Source organism: Meles meles, chromosome 6 (assembly GCF_922984935.1).
Source record: "Meles meles chromosome 6, mMelMel3.1 paternal haplotype, whole genome shotgun sequence".
In the NCBI taxonomy this organism is placed as follows: Eukaryota; Metazoa; Chordata; class Mammalia; order Carnivora; family Mustelidae; genus Meles; species Meles meles.
The window spans coordinates 138,025,026-138,041,987 of NC_060071.1; the positions used below are offsets into that span (position 1 = coordinate 138,025,026).

Consider the following 16,962-nt stretch of genomic DNA (forward strand, 5'->3'; position numbering starts at 1 on the left):
GTCATTATAAAATGCAACTCAAGTGTTTAAGTTCTGGATAAAATTTCTCAAAGTGAAGACAGATCTAATCTGCCATTTTCAAGTGTGCCAGGTAGTTAGGAATTATGCTGGTTTCTGCATCTGGGCCTTAACACATAAATGATTATACATGTTCAGAGTCTATATATCTTTTCAGTTTGTAATATAAATTTGTCTTCCTTCTCCTATTAAACTGTAAGCCTCATTCAGGGTAGGCTCCACATTTCTTGCTTCCTTTATCAAGCTGCGTATATTAAAATATGCTGTTGTCTTCCAGTATGAACTGCTGTGGTTTTGATATTTCAAAGAGGTTGGTGGGAGTTCTGGTTGATATTTAAAACTCATCATACTTCTTGGGTCTGAATACAGTGCTTGCTTTTTAATGTTCTCAAACCCCGTCCCAGGCTAAGAACTAGCTTCTGAACCATTCCTTTGACAAATTAATAAGAAAGGGATTTTTCAAACTTTCATTTTAGAAAAATGGATAATTTTTTCAAATGGCAAGATGCTGTGCAAGGGGATGACAAAAAGTACTGGCCTATGCTATTAATTAGGCAGAAAGAAGGAGTTTAAATTTCAAGCCTTACAAACATACCCATTCAGTCCTGTTCTGTTTTTCTGTAACTCTAACAGTGTATGGACTTGAACTCTGTAAGTTCTGGAACTTTGTTGTTGTTGTTATTTCAATTCATTGACGTGAGAGGAGCACTGAGAAAGGAAGTGAGAGGGCACAGCTCCGAAGAGCTGGCAATTTGGCATCTCCAATCTTCTTAAACCCTCCCCCGCTATTTTAGCTATTTGACCTGATTAAACAACTTTGGGATGTTAGCCAGATTTCTATATGCTAACGAGGCCCCTATTCATGATTTAGTGCGATTTCATCTACTGGGGAGCTTCCCCGGGGCTGCCCAGTGGAAACCTGGCTTCACAGAAGTCTCCCAGTTTTGTCAGGGGGAGTTCAAGCTGACTTGGAGCCGACACAGACAACGAAAGCCTCGGGTCATAGCGGATTATTCAGTAGCAAATTTTCCACCTTGTATCTCAATAGTGAAAAGTGACGCCAGAATCCCGTGTGCTACTCCCCGAAAGAGACTCTGGCAATACCTTCGGTCTAGTTACTCTCTTTCCTAGTAGCAGAAAGCGTTTCCAAAAGTTTTCTTAAACCTTCTCTGTCCCTAAGCCTAAAGGTCAGAGCGCCAGGTCCCATTTGCCTCCCCAGCCGGCCGGAATCTGATCGTTTCAGAAGTTTCGGGGCGGGGGGTGTAGATGAGAAGAGGTAGTAGTGGGGAACCGCGCCGAGTGACCACCGCGCATTACGTAACGAAAGCCCTGGCTGCAGGAGGGAGCGAGCCTGACATTGAGACATTCCAGGGGGAGGGGAGTTGCTGTCCTGGAGTCGCCAGGAACGGCGGCTGCAGTTCCAAGAAACCGAGAGAGAGAGAGAGAGAGAGAGAGAGAGAGAGAGAGAGAGGTGGCCGGGATAAAGAAAACACTACGGGAATGAGAATGTTAAAAAGCCTTAGGACCCAGAGCATTAACAAACGGCTGGGCACGTGTAGTAATTTGTTAGACGAAACGGCAGCCTTCCAACTTCTACAAGGGAACAAGGGGATTTGCCCTTTGGGGGATTAGAAACGTTAACAGCAAAGCCAAAAGCTAATGAATGGGGTTCAGTGGTTTGTTGGCAATACTTAAATATTTCTGTCCAGGAGCGCAAACTCTCTGCAATTATTCAGAAAGTAGGATCTCAAACCAAACTAGAATACTCTCCCGTGCGTCTCCACTTTCCCCAATCCGAAAAGGAGCTGCTCGCGCGGTACTGCCCCTTTAAGACCTGCTTGCTCTCGGGCTCTACAAAAGGGAGTGACCTCTGGGCTTTGACAGCTCCCCTAATAACTACCACCGTGCAGGCCCCGCCCATCTGGCGACCAGCAGCGCCAATTGGCCAGCAGGCCGGTATCCCGTGCTCTGATTGGCTCGCCGCTTCCCCTGAGCGAACCTTTAGAACTCCGAGACAGACAATATTCTGTTACATTGTAGCAAAATGGCGACTGTCATTCACAACCCCCTGAAAGCGTAAGTAAGACTAAAAAATGTACATATTCCGCCTGGTTTCAATATGAAAAAAAAGGCGCCTTCCGCGTGCCGAGCGCTGCCAATGCACTGCGCTTGCAGGCGCCAGCAGCCGCGGCGGGGCTTCTCTTTTCTTTCAGCTCTTACTTCTTCATCTTCTTTTTTTCCCCCCAACGCGCAGAAATGTCAAGAGATGCAATTAACAAGAAGAAAATTGTTACATTTGTGTTCTGCTTAATTGGAGGACGCACCGAGAGGGGTTTTCGGCAGGGGAGCCAGGCGCTCGAGCGCTCTACAGGGGGGTCGTGGGCAGCTCAGGGACAGCACGGTCCCCCGAGTGCCCGGCCTCGCGGGGCGGCGAGCGCGGCGCGGGGGGCGGCCGAGCTGGGGGCGAGCGCCGGGCAGGGGCCGCCTGGGTGCACTTGGCTGAGCCCCGCGCCTCCTGAGTCCGCAGCCCCTGCGGGGCTGCTGGGTCCGCCGGGGCGAGCGGACCGTGGCACCTCCGGAGTTTGCCGGGCGCTTTACGCCTTCCGATCGCTTGCGGGGAGTTTGTGCAAACCTTCCGGAGTTGGGAGGACCGCAGGGGGAGCAGTGGGTCCCGGGAGCCCTGGGGCCCAGGTGGTTACCCGGGGCTTTCCTGCCCGGGCCAGCCCCCCGAGCGTGAAGGCGCTCCGGGCGGTCACCGGTGTGTGTGTGTATGTGTGTGTGTGTGTTTGTGGGTGAGCTGGCTGTAGTATATTAACGACTCGGGTTAACTTGGGGTTGATTTGGAGGCAGGGAAGCTGCAGGTCTTATGAATGGTGTTCTCGCCTCCTCTGGGTGAAAAGCCGAAGCGGGCAGAGAGGCAGCTTGGGGCTCCCCGCCTGAGCGGGCAGCTTCTGCTCCCGGCCAGAGCGAGGGGCAGGTGCCTCTGGCCGCCGCTGGGAGACTTTGAGCGGACGCCCAGATCCCGGACGCAGGGGGGCGGGCTGGGCGAGGACATGCGGGGACCAGTCCCCGAGTCCGGTAGCCAATTCCTGCCTGCCTTCCTTCCTCCTCCTTTTCATCCTGGCTTCCTTCCTTCCTTCCAGTCGGTGGAACTGTTAAGCCGCCAAGTCCGAACGCGATCGCGGAGCTTCGGAAAACTAGCGTCGCTCTACAAGGGGTGCTATTGGCAATGATGCTGGCAGAGGAGAGCTCCCCTCCGGATCGCCGCGCGACGTGGCTCGGGGGCCCGTGCCTCTGGGACCAGGACTTCCCAGCTGGGCTGGAAGCCGAGGGCGAAGGGAGGGGGAGGTGCCTGTGGGGGGCGTTTCATGCAGAATTCTCCCGGGTGTGTGACCGATGCCAGTGCAGGTTCTTTCAACTCAGCGCACCCCAGGCTCCTCCTGGAGTTGAAAACCAGGTTCGCACCGGGGGAGGGGGGGGGGCGCGGTAGGGCGGGGGGCTGTTCCTAGCACGAAGGAATGCGCGAGGGTAATAGCACGTGTTTGCACCAGCTTATCTCCCATCAGTAATAGGGAAAAAGGTAGTAATGTCCCCGGTATCGGAGTTTTAAATACACATATACCTATTAAAGCTGCCGTTAAGAGGATACTGGAAGATGGTGTTGATCACAGAGCGGCTCCCGGCTTTAGTTCTCGCTCGCAGGCTCCGATACACTGCATTTGAACGCCACGGCGTTTCACCCAAGAAAGAAAATGTTTTATGGCAGACTAAATGGGCGAACTTCGCCGCATCCTCGCTCCGGGTCGCTCGCGCAGCCACACCGCTGATGCTGTGAGTTTCTACCCAACCTACAGCTGGTTTGCAGTTTCCCCATTTCCAGCCGAAATCGCATAGGCGGGCGGATGCCACCTGGTAAACTCAAGTTAGAGAAATCAATTTCACATGTGCGCCAGGTTTGTTTCCTACCGGGAAAGCGGTACCGTCGTTACCCTGGAGCCCGCTCACGCGCGGGCAGGCGCAGTATCTCTATGCTCCAGGATTTCCCAGCTCGCTCCAGTTTTTTGTTTGTTTGTTTTTGGAACTGCAGAAGGGTGCGTGTTTGGCGAGGGCGTCTGAGTAGGGTGGCGTTAGAGGTGAAGGAAGGGACGGAGAAGCGGTCTGGTTTAGTGGAATTAGTTTTGAATTATTATACTCGTACTTTGTATAATTAGAGACAGTTGCAATGAGATGTTTTGTAATTCTGTGTCGCCACACACACACGCACACGCACACACGCACGCGCTAGCATATACACAACACCCCGGCCTGCTTTTTCTAGATGGGAGTTGAGTGGTCATTTTTAGTTAGCCTCTCCTTTTTGCATCCCAAACCCTTTACCTGGAGGTAAGGGGTGTAAACAATACTCACCTCCCTCTCCCCTCGAGCCAAGCCTTCTGCGCTCCGGACGGTTTTTAACTCCTAATGCAGGAGCACACACGTTGTTATTGGGAAACCTACACCATAAGCCTTTATTTTAGAAAACAACTTGTTTAATAAAACATCTTATACATTTCATTTGTTTTTAAAAGTTGCTGATCGGGAAACAATACACATGTAAATAAATTATGCATAGGATAAATTAGAACAAAGCGCAGAGACACATCCAGCTAAAGGGATGGATGGTGGTGTTGGGAGGAGGGGAGCAGGGAGAATGGTTTGGAGAGCTAGGTTTTTACCCTCGTGTGTCCCTCCTGACAATGAAACGGAGCTGAACGACATTAGCATTTTCTCTGTGTGCGTTGGAGTCTCTCTCTTCCTTTCCTAAAAAAAAAAGCTAACAACACGGACGCCCCCTACAGAAACCAGCACACAAAGGTTTCCTCTAGGATTGGGGAATAAAGTGGTGGTAGGTTAATATGCTGGGGAGAAGTAAGCTCCGGTTTTATGCAACACCTCTGTAGGGCTCTGCCTACCCTGAGTGTGGGCCATTTTTCATTAGAGCTTTTCTACGTGGGACATTTAATAATTTAATAGCTCGGGTGACTGGATGGTACAATTTGAATCTCATTGCTTTGGGGTCTTCCTTAGGGTCCCAAGCTCCTTGGAACCACATCTCCTCTCTTAGCAGTTTGGCTTTCTTCCTGCCTGTCTTTGATCTCCCCTCAACTCCCTTTCTTATTCCTCCTTCTCGTACCCTTCACCCCTTTCCTCTCTGAAGCTGACAGTCTGGTTTCTCTCTGTTGGCGCCTTTAACATCTTATTACTGCCCAACAGGGTGTTAGAGGCAGAAACAGGAGCCGCCTGGACTGATCAGATCACAAAGAGGACACGGCGGGTGGCCCCACAACCAAGCAGTCACATCTGGACAAATAGAATTTAACAGCATTGATAGACTTGTATGATGTGTAAATGGGTATTACACATTATTTAATTTAGCAGCTACATTGTCTGAGCTTAGACGTGTGAGTAACCCTCATTTCTTATGTGGACTAGCAAGCGAAGGGCCATGTAGTGAGGTAAAACCCATGCAGGTAACCTAGATATGGATTTGGTAAAAGTCTGTGTAGAAGTAAGTCACATAACGTATTCTGGTTGATTTCTGCATACCTAGGAAACATGATGCTTTTAATATAAATTCTAATCTTACTCGATATTCTAGTTCAAGCAAACCACCCTCCCCCACATCTGCTATCAACACTTTAAACAACTTACTCTTTTATTAAGTTATCAAAACCCTGGTTTGTATGCACTTAACTGGGAATGTCTGCCACCTTCTGCCAGACTTGATTATGCACATACGTATCTATTATTATAACTGCCTGCTTAGAAAAGAATAACTGTTATTATTATTTAATTATTCCATATAAACCAACAGGGCTTTTCCTCAAGTAACTATTTGTTTAAAAAGAATGACACCAGCGAACTAGTTCGTCATGCTTCTAATTGTGAACCTACAGATACACGATTGTACCGAAACTCTCTTTTGTAAGGAGTTTCCCTTGCTTGGAGGTATGTGTCTATATCTGTTTTGTCATTAAGGACACAATTCTGGGAGAAGTAAATACACACTTACTTAGCCAAGGTCAAACAGCAGGTCGTGTGTGTAGATGGACTTCAAATCTTCATCTCTTTATACATCCTCGGATATGGATACACTGTATTGTAATCTAAAGTGGTTTCGGTGCTTGTGAATGTTGTGCAATTGTGGCCACTTGGAAGCCAGACTCACTCTTGCTGTGGCACTCATTTTAGATATCAGGGAAGAGAGGGCGGAGGGAGCTGCATTCCTGGTTCTAATCTCCTCTTCGCTCTTTCTGTCTGAGTAGGGGGGACCCTGGGTAGGTACTAAGTGGGGGATAGGGAGGTTGGGACTTTGTGAACTTGTTGCCTTTTATGGACATTATTTTAGCCCCTTATGAAAAAGGACCCTCAGATATTTTAAGCCAACAGATGCCTAAGAGACACCTTCTCCATCTACTTCTGGTTACCACTCAAAAAAAAAAAAAAAATCCCTGAATTCCCCAAACTTCATTAGCACACATTATTTTTCAGCAGGAAGAGTGTCTGGTTTTGATGAGATACCAATAAAGGATATTAATTTCTGCCAGAACCCAAGTAGAGGCATTGTCCCAGGGTAAACCTCTGAAAATAGCCTGCCTTGCAGACCACCTGGGAGACCTCTAGAGATGCTGGGAGAATGGACGCTGCTGAGATCCCCAAGGTGGGCTGGCATTCAGAGGACACTTAATTGGACATCTCATCTTTCTCTGTCTTTATGCAATCATGCAGGGAGCTGGAATTTGGATACATCTGAAAAAGACCATAATGTCTAAAGCTGCTTCAGAGCCCTCTGCTCAGATCAAGGCAAAAAATAAAATGCCACGGTCAGCAGGCTTTGTTTTGCACCAGAAACAGAAAGGAAACTGAGGCTGACTTCTCTGTTTTCAAAGCAGAGCCTTCACCGATGGTAGTGGTGGTGGTGGGGGTGGGGGGGGGGATGTTGGTTCATAAAAGACACCAGAATCCGGGTCTGTTTATTATCCCAACCTCGACAAAATAGCTTTTGTGGTTTTTGAATGTTCTGAAAGTCAGTAGAAGACAGAAGTGTAGCCAAATGTGGCAAGCCCAGGGTCTAAGAAAGACCACAACCTGCTAAAGAGTTTTTGGGCAGCCTCGGTTTTTCCAGCAGGAGCCTCTGTAAACGTGATTCCCAGCTCGAGATAGTCTTTGACTATGTAGCCCTTTAACAAGGAAAGATAAAGTGTGGCCTAGGGCTGGGATGGGTGGCGAGTGGGTGAGTGGGTAAAACCTCTGTGTGGTCTGGAACTCTGAAAAGATGATTGTTTCACAGGCAGAGAGCCCGATATTATGATCTATTGCAAGTTCCCAAGTTTTCTTTAGTTGTGTCAGTGACTGGGGCGAGATGAGGTGTTGTGGTGTTTTTCTAATTTGTTTTTCTTATTGGTCCGGTTACTAGTGTTTCACAGTCTGTCAGGCCATATGGATGAATGGAGCTTAGCATCGTAAAACTGTCACCCAAGGAAGGTTTTTGAAGCCTGTGATTTGCATCAGAGTTTTAAAAGCAGTGGTTAGAAGGTGTTGGGTGGGGGTGGGTGGGAAAAGGGGAGAGGGCTGTGTTGGGAATTTCTAGGCTGTGTTTGTGAATAGTAGTGGTGTAGGGGGTGGGAAGGGGATAGAGAAGCCTTGAGAAGGCTAAGAGTTAGGGGCTATGTTTGGAAGCAGGGAGGGGCGAGGGGATTAGACTCAGAGTGCCTAATAATGGGGTTCGAATAGCCCACGGTGAGTCCTTCTCCATCCCGGTCTTGGATAGGAGTCTGGGAAACAATGATGACACATGTCTAATCCCCCTTTTGCCCCCTCCCTTCCCCCCACTGAATCCAGAGACTGTGGTCCTCTCAGGTTGCTGTGACATGAGCGCATTTGTGTCGTTATTCACTTTGAAAACCTGCTGTGTGTATTAATTGCCATTGGAAGCTCCAGCAGAAAAGGTTTTGCATCTCCAGCTTCCCACCTGGCATCAGTGTGGCCCCTATCGCGAACTGTGTCACTCTCCCACGTTCATTTCTCACCACTTGCTGGTCTCTGTAGCTGTGATGACTTCAGACTCACGGAGGAGAAAAAGCTCTGAGAGAGAAATCCAGAGCCTTGAGCACCTGCTCCCAGGCGTGCCATGAACCCGCTATTGAATCTTGGACACAGAGCTTCTCTGAGCTGCAGACCCCAAATTCCCAATTGGATGCCCAGATTCCTTTCAGGTCAAAAGCTTGGTGGTAGCTCTTACTATGGTTGATTAGGAGAGGGGGGCCGGTTAGGGGCCAGTTCAAATTCTTTCTCATTTTTAAAGCATGTTTCTGAGGGGGATTTATTAAGACTGGGGAGTTTTTGTTAGTTTCATCTTCTTGGGTCCAGTCCTGCCACATCATGCTACCGGTTGGCGTTCTAACCCGGATGGCACCCCTTTCCCTTCTCAGCGCCTAAGGCTGAGGACCAGGTGATGGGCCCTTTAGAACATGGGTTTTTCTTCTGATTCTCCTTTGCAAACAATTTTCTTCTCATTAGCACCCCAACCAGAGGATGGAGAGAGGAGAGAGAAGTGGGAAGACTTATCTCACCTCTTTTGCTGTTTATTAGCACTCAGATAAAGTTTTTGGTGGTGGAAAAGACTGGAATTATTGACAACACCTGTCTCCCCCCCCCACCTTCTTTTCTTTAAATGTGTGGAGGGAGAGGGGAAAGCAAGCAGATTTTTCTCTTTTGGATTTCATTTATCCACAGTTTCCCTGGACGTGTCCTCTCCTCCTCTATAGCACCCATTCTATTGACATGGAAATAAAAGTGCTTACTTCACTTCCATATGGGCAGCTGCAGACCCCTGTCTGTTTAGTGAGCTGAAGTAAGGGGACCTGTACTGATGTCTCATTGTGCTGCCTTTAGTGGACCCCGTGTTGCTGCTGAGGGAATGGAGGTGGCTAGTGGACTTGCAGGGGCTAGCTGTATCCTGGTGGGTATTAGCAGTTATTTAAATTGGAATTCACTGCCTCTCCTCTTCCTCCTCTTTTGACGTGCCTCCAGAATATCCCAATTCCTTGGGGGGGGGTTATTATCAAGCTTTCGTTTGATTGAGACCTCCCTTGGCAATTTTCTACAAGCCTAAAGGAGGAAGAGGGGGTTGCAAAACCCATCTGAGAATTCATAGAAGCCCGGATTGTGATTCTCAGGCAAAATCAGAGAGAAACCAAAATGGTTACCCTGACCTCCAGCAGACAGATGCAGCCCCTTCATTTTTTTCTCATTGTGGTAAAATATATATAACATGTATATTTAACATTGGTGACATATAAATGGGCCATTGGAGCCATTCTAAAGTGTATAATTCAGTGGCATTAAGTACATTCATAATGTTGTGTAACCATTGATAGACTCCATCTCCAGAATTGTTCTATCATCCCAAGCGGGAACTCTGTACCTATTAAACAATAACTCCCCATCCCTGGTAACAGCCATTCTGCTTTCTAGTCTTTATGAATTTGCCTTTTCTACGCACCTCTTGTAAGTGGAATCACACAATATTTGTCCTTTTGTGATGGCTTATTTCACTTGACATCATGTCCTCAAGGTTCACCTAAGTTGTAAAATGTGCCACAATTTCCTTCCTTTTTTAAAAAAAGATGTGTTTATTTATTTTACAGAGAGAGAGAGAGAGAGAGAGAGAGCCTGTGAGAGTGTGAAAGGAGGGAGGGGCAGAGGGAGCAGGAGAGAGAAACTTAAGCAGACTCACTTAGTAGGGAGCCGGACTTGGGGTTCCATCTCACAACCCTGAGATCAGGACTGGAGCTGAAACAAGGAGTCAGACACTTAATCGACTGTATCACCCAGGGCCTCCAAGAATTTCCTTCCTTTTAATGGCTGAATAATGCTCCATGGTAGGTACATACCACATTTTGTTGATCTACTTCCCTGAAGAGGGACACTTGGCTTCCTTCTGTCTCTTAGCTATTGTGAGTAATGCGGTTATGAAGATGGGCGCGTGTGTAGCTGAGTTCCTGCTTTCAATTCTCTTGTGTATATGCCCTTCATTTTTAGACTCTTTAAAATTTAGAGACCATATTTCTAAGTAGTAGAGGCAATCCCCGCTTTGTAAACTTAGGGAAAAATACTAATAGTGTTGTAAAATGCAACCTCCTTATCCCCTCTCCCCTGTAGGAATACCATTATTTTTTTGCCGGGTGAATCCTTTGAGAACCCAAAGACTCCCTACTTTTATCCCCAGCTGCGCAGATTGCATTCCCCTTGTCTCCACCACCTCTGGAGGGCATGGGGCGTGTCAGGGTTGGGTGTGGGGAGGCTCCAGGATCTGGTGAGCCTTGGAGTGAAGGTATGGTTTGTTTCCTGGGCAGGGTGGAAGTTTCGTTTGGCAACGGGACCAAGGGAGCACCGGGGAGCATGGGACAGCTTAAAAGGCCAGAGTTAGTAAATCAGACCTATCGGCTTCCTCAGCAAGAAGGGTTTGGGAGGTCTCCTTTCTCCTCCCTTCCCCCTGCACCCGGTCCTGCTTGGCCCCCAAGGTGTCCGAAAGAAATAATGGGTGCGAAGACATTTCCACAGGTGTAAAGTGCACACGGGACGTGCAACTAGGAGGACTGCGGTTTCAGGGAGCTGACTGAGGTCTTCTCAGAGTCAACCATTCCTCATATATTAAACATTATTTTTATATATTAAAACTCAAGTAAATGAGGGGCGCCTGGGTGGCTCAGCGGGTTAAAGCCTCTGCCTTCAGCTCAGGTCATGATCCCAGGGTCCTGGGATCGAGCCCCGCATCGGGCTCTCTGCTTAGCGGGGAGCCTGCTTCCTCCTCTCTCTCTCTCTGCCTGCCTCTCTGCCTACTTGTAATCTCTATCTGTCAAATAAATAAATCTTAAAAAAAAAAAAACAAACAAAAAACTCAAGTAAATGAAATGAGTATGGCCTTACACAGCAAGCCTAATCATTGTTTCTCAGGAAATGCAAAGCCTCACTCATCCAGCTGCGTGTAAGTCGCCCTAGATCTCACTGGGATTTCCCCCATTGTCTGGGTTTGAAATAGGTGAGAATATGAGCTTAGGGGAAGCCCTCATTTCTTTTCCCATTGTCAGCTCTGAACTGAGTGGGCCCCGGCAAAAACAGAGGAAACACAAGCTCGGAGGGCAAAGGGGAGAACTTTCCGGGAGCTTGGGCTTCCGTCATCTGGCAATATCTGAGTCCTTCTATCAAGACAACTTTAAGGAAGAGAGGAGAGGAGTGGTGGCGGTGGGGCTCGAGCTTTGGTCTGCTGGTCAACGAGGAGGGTGCGCTTTTAACACAGGAGATCAGGTGCCCGAGTTGATTCTTTATGTAAAAGTAGACCATGGGGCGCATTGTGGTGGAGGTAAAAATTCTAGAGAATTCCATCTTAATCACCAGCCTTCAGATTCAAGCTTGCTGCAACACTCCAACATTCCTTTACCTTATAAAAGCAAATTAAGTACAACATGTCATCTGCGCTCCCATTATCCTCAACTAACAACTCCTTCCATATCTTTGCTGCCCGGCGAACTCAGGGAGAAATTTCTCACCCTCTTCGGGGCTTTCTTCATCCTGTCCTGGCCAACAGTGATGGCCAGCTTGCCCCTTAGAACCCGGGCAGCAGGGTAGCCTCCCTCCCTGCATCCAGGAGCTTCCCCTCCAAGGAAGGCCTCCAGTCTGTCCGTGTCTCCTTCCAGACTCTGGTTCTTTGGCAGGGCAAAAGTAAGCCAGAAGGCGGGACTCCCCCCGCTAGGCTTCTCCTAGGGAAACCACTGTGGATTGGGGGGTGGGGAGGGGAGGCAATGTGGTGCTGGGGATGGGGGAGGGCAGGGTGGATGGGGTAGTGGGAGTGGAGAGAATATATTCTCTCCTGCTAATTATTTTCCCTGAGGACTTAGCCAATGCAGAACCATCTATTATCGTGGGAGCGCTCTATGGTGGTTCTGCCTGTGATGAATGCTAAGTGGAAACAAGCAAGAAAAATTAACAGGCGGCTGCTTCTGTCCACCTAATTAAAATGCATATCCAAATGCATAATTCCTTATGTTTCCCCATGCACACACTCCCCTTCCAATCCCAGTTCTATGGAGGAGAAAAAACATTTTCCCCCAATCATTTCTCTTGATTATATTTCCATCAAGGAAGAGCTGGAGGGTTCCCTTAGAATAGAGAAGGGCCGTTCTTGTAACACTTTGAAAATCGCCGTTTTTTAACTTAGATGGATTCTGAAAATTCTGAGCTGTTTTTTTTTTTGTTTAAAACGAAAAACAAAAACTTTATCGGACTGCAGAAGAAAGGGAGAAGGAAGGATGTGGGGGGGGGAAGGAGAGAAAGCAAGCAAGCAAGAAAAAAAAGTTACCATCATTTTTGCTGACGTTTTTGTTTTGTGCTAAAACTCTGTTTTCTGTCTTTTTTGGAGGGTTTTTTTGTGTTTTTGTGTTTTGGTGCTAAAAGTCAGCACTGGGAATTTTTAAGGTCTTTCCTATCTGCCCTCCCTCTGTTTCTTTCCCTGACTTGGCACTACCTCCCTCAACCCCCCCACCAAGACAAACATCATCCAGGGTTTTGTAGAGAGATCGGAGAAGGTGCAGCTATCTGTGATCAGGTAGAGAGAGAGAGAGAGAGAGAGAGAGAGAAAAGGCGAAAGCTTCTGCATTTGGGGCAAGATCAGAGATACAGATATCAGAGTTGCAAGTATGTTTTGAATCAAACAAACAATACCTCTTCATCCATATCTTCTCCCCTCTTTGTTTGCTGATCATCTTCTCCCCATCGAAGAACAACTTTATTCAGTGGCCATAAAATATTTAACAGACACGAAACTTAAGTCGCGGGGTTCGATTTGACGTCACGGCTGTTTCTGCAGCAACCCCCCCTCCCCAGACGGTAACCCCCCCTCCCCCCCACCGCCCTGAAGCCCCTTGACTGCCCTCCACGGCAGCCCCAGATGTTGATTTATCAGGGCTGGCTGGCTCAGCAGTGCATGGAGATTGCTTTTAATTAACTCTCTTCATTTTTCCCAATCTTCAGGGAGCAGCAGCCCTTTAATGATTTTAATATTTTATCTGGATTTATATCCGCCTTATTTGTTGTTGTTTGACTTCCGCATTTGTTCTTCTCGAATCCCTTTCAGACTGATGTATTTATTGGCCCTTTCCTCCAGCCCCCAAGACCTTTCTGGAGAAGGGACGAAGGGTTCTAAGAAGGCCCCGTCTACCCAACTTTTCTAGCACCTGCCCAGGGAGAGGGGCCGGTGTTGGCCTGTGTGATGGTTTGGGTGAGAGCCTTTGTGTTGGGATTCCCAGGCTCACCTGACTCAGCTGCAGGAATTTCTGAGCTTTCCATTAAAAAAAAAAAAATCGGAATTTTAGAAAGTAAGATCTCTTTGCCTCTTTCGGGCTTGCTGCTTTTGAAAGGGAGGGAGCTGCCTGCAGAGTTGGATAGAGGCTGCTTCCTGCGTCCCCAGTTAGCTGTAGGTGGAGGTCTGGATGGAGGTGCAAGTCAGATCTTTGCCACTTGATGTGGCTTCCGATATGGCTGGGAAGAGCCTGTGCGGAGGCGCCAGATGCCTTCTCTACTCCGGCTGCCTTCTCCCTCAACCCTCAGTTCTGTGTGTCTGTGCCTGGTTCCCAATGTGGGGGCAGGTGGGTGGGGGGAAACACACCATCACTTGCACACCTTCCCAGCTCCGCCTTCCAGCCTCCTTTCAGCTGGAAAGTCAACCCCTTACCGCCGCCCCCGCCCCCCCCCCCCCCCGCATCCCAGAGAGACCTGGCAGGCAGACTTGCATGGGGGGCTCTTTTTCTGCACCAGCTTGTCCACAAAAACACCTTTTTGGCATCTCGGTTTGGTGATGTGTCTTTGGGGTGACCTGTTGCTAGGCAACTGCCAGCTAAAGTTTGAGCCTGATCTGGGGATTGCAGTGAATTGCCCTGGGTGACTTGTATTCACATTTCGGGACCTGGCTTTGCAATTCTAGCTCTGGGAGTGGGAGGCCAAGAAGACCTACTTCCCAGCATCTATGGAAAGAGGTATTGGTTTTTAAAACCACTCCCAGCACCTGGCACACAGTCAGTATACCTAGATGTTGGTTTTGGTGATGAGAACGGTGATTTCTTCCCCTCTTCTTGCTCTCATCCTTTTCGCTCTGCTACTTCTGAAAACCTAGAACATGTCAGAGACCAAACTCTATGTGGGAGGCAGAGACAGAAAACCATGGCTTCCACCCCACGCTGTGGGGTTCAGGCTACTTGATGTCCTGTGGAATGTCTCTTCCTCACCTCTCCTTGGCAACTGTAAACCCTTTTGAGAATCCTATAAATGTGGTGGCTTGTCTTCCCAGGGAAAAAAATGCATATACATGTGAACATCTACATGTGGGGTTCCTGGACCTTGAGGAACCCATTTGTGGATGCTCTGGGGGTCCAGAGGCTCCAGGTTAAGGACCCCAGAATGCAGGGCGTGGGTGAGCTTGTGATCTTAAAGCGATGCTTCCATATCCCTGCTCAGAGGGACCGTGCCCCCCATCCTCTCCTATAGTCTTTCCAAACCGCTATGGCTCCTCTGGCCCCTCCCTGCCCCAGGCACACTCCATGGGCACCTCCCTGCTCAACTTCCAGGCACTTTGGAGGCTCCCCTTTTCCCAGTGAAGTCCTCGCAGACCTTCAGGTAGAATCGGCCACACCTGCCTCAGCCCCATTGTTCCAAGCGTACCCTTCATTCTTGGCCGCTGAACTACTCAACTCTGGTTAGTCGGAACAAGGCCCTGGAAGGCTGGGATGGTGGTTGCCTGCGCCTGTCCACTCCCAAGGCTCTAGCTCAGCAGGCCCTGAAGAACTACGTGTGGAATAACTGAGCAAGTGAAATCTCAAGCAGACACGCTGCCCTTCCCACTTACTTCGCTTCCGGCCTTGTAGGGTGGACACGTTTCTCACTGTCTCCCTTGACTGCAGGAGTCTGGAAAAGGCAGCAGAATTCCTCTCTCTAAATTCTTCAGTTTCAGGAGTTGGGAAACAGGCAGCAGCCCGGCCTTGCTCGCACGTGGCACGTTTGGCTCTGACGAATGCCGGCGTCAGTCATGCCAGCCCTTTGTTTCGTCACCGCTTCATTTCTGTGGAGCTAAGACCCGCTTTGGTCTTGGGAAGCCAAGACAAGTCTTCTCACTTTGCTCCTTTCAGGTACGAAGTAAGAAACCTGAGGCTTGTGAACAGCCGCTGAGAAATCGGCCACGTTTTTCTTGAGCATCTACTATGTGCTCAGCTATGTATGTATAGGATTTCCTGTAGCGTTATTTCTTTATTTTAAAAAAGATTTTATTTATTTATTTGACAGACAGAGATCACAAGTAGGTAGAGAGAGAAGTGGGGGAAGCAGGCTCCCCTCTGAGCAGAGAGCCCCATGTGGGGCTCGATCCCAGGACCCTGGGATCATGACCTGAGCCAAAGGCAGAGGCTTAACCCACTGAGCCACCCAGGAGCCCCCTGTAGCGTTCTTTATATCTGAGTTTTTAACTCATATATAAACTAATATATATGAGTTTTTAAGATGGAGGAGACCGGAAGGTGAGAGTACCATAATGGTTTAACCCAGTGCTGGAATCTGTCCCATTGAGTTTTGGACGTAATGATGGCCCAGTCACTGTTTTCAGATGTATATTCTCGGAGACGATGCATTTTGTGTACTTTCATGGAACCAACGCCTACATGGATAAAGCTTTCCTTATGACCCTTTGTCCCAACTATGGTCAATGCAGATAAATTCGCTTGACAGTGAAGCAAAAACTGATGTCTTGGAGATCATGTGGGGGCCTCCGTTTTTCATATCAAGAGAGAGAAAAATATCACTGTCACTTTTGTATGTATCCTTACTGCTTTTCCATGCTCCACATCATTCCGTGGTGGGGCTCTTGGGGAGAAGGGACCACCCAGCAGAGAGGCCTGGTTCTGGGTCAGGAGTAAGGTGAAGACCAAAGGTGGTGATGGGCTCCTCGAGTCAAGTTTTATTTCAGATTCTGGTCCACCAGACATCCCCTGGTGCAGGAAGCCAGAGAAAATGCTGATGGCGCACCAAACTTAGGTAGTAGAAGCAGAATTGTACAAAAGTGTTGGTCAACTCAGAAAGGTCACACTGCACCAGCACTTTCTCTCCAAGTGACTGTGCCTCAGTCCCAGCGTGTAGCCCTTGGTGCAGAGGACTCGCACAGGGCCGGCCGGTTCCTGGTGCTCATTTCCTTTCTGGGCAGTCATCCCAGTATAACACATACTTATACATATTCTGTCCTCATTTTATCTAATTACACACATCTCTGGGGGATGGGAAACAGGTTTGGATCATTCAGTTTTAGGTCAGTGATGCACAAGGTGGCTGAGATGAATGCTCCTCCATAGAGTTCTGTGAAATTCGGAAAGTTCCCATGGTTCCCTGTGTCCAGAGCACACCAGGGGGCATTGTTTGCCATCCCAGGGGCTGGAGTTCCCGGTCAGCATTAAAGGAGGGATGGAGCCTCGTGAGACTGAAACTTCTGAGACCAAGCTACCCTTGCTGTCCTTTGAGAGGTAGGATTCTTGTGTTAATATTTGATGAGCTGCCAAAGTGAGAGGACCCCATAGTATAAGTCCCTCTTCTGGCAATCATTCGTTCCCACCCATGACCTGCCCGGAATGGGATTGGTTTCCTGAGAAGTACAGAGCAAAAGATGCTCTGATTGATGGAACGATCTTGGTTATTGCCCCGTGGAGTTCCTCTCTCCTTTTTGACCCAGATGAACTACTTTGGACAATATGAAAGATCTGAAACGTCCCCGCCCTTCTCCAAGACCCACATTGGGCAGCCTTGGGCCACTTCCTGGCCTCTCTCCTTCAGGCTGTATTGTAGCTTTTTGAAATCCCCAGGAAAGAAAAGTCC

General features: G+C 48.6%; 1 protein-coding gene across 5 annotated transcripts in view; it reads left to right on the forward strand.

The window, feature by feature from the left end:
• The first annotated feature begins 2,055 nt into the window (after positions 1 to 2,055).
• Positions 2,056 to 16,962, forward strand: part of DPF3 (double PHD fingers 3) — a 268,632-nt gene continuing 253,725 nt past the window's right edge. For all 5 annotated transcript variants that reach the window (XR_006818793.1, XR_006818792.1, XM_046009580.1 and 2 more), the window contains exon 1: positions 2,056 to 2,094. Coding sequence is in view for 3 of the 5 variants with exons in the window: in XM_046009580.1 (XP_045865536.1) it covers positions 2,063 to 2,094 (32 nt within the window). In the remaining 2 variants the exon portion in view is untranslated. The remainder of the gene's footprint in view (positions 2,095 to 16,962) is intronic.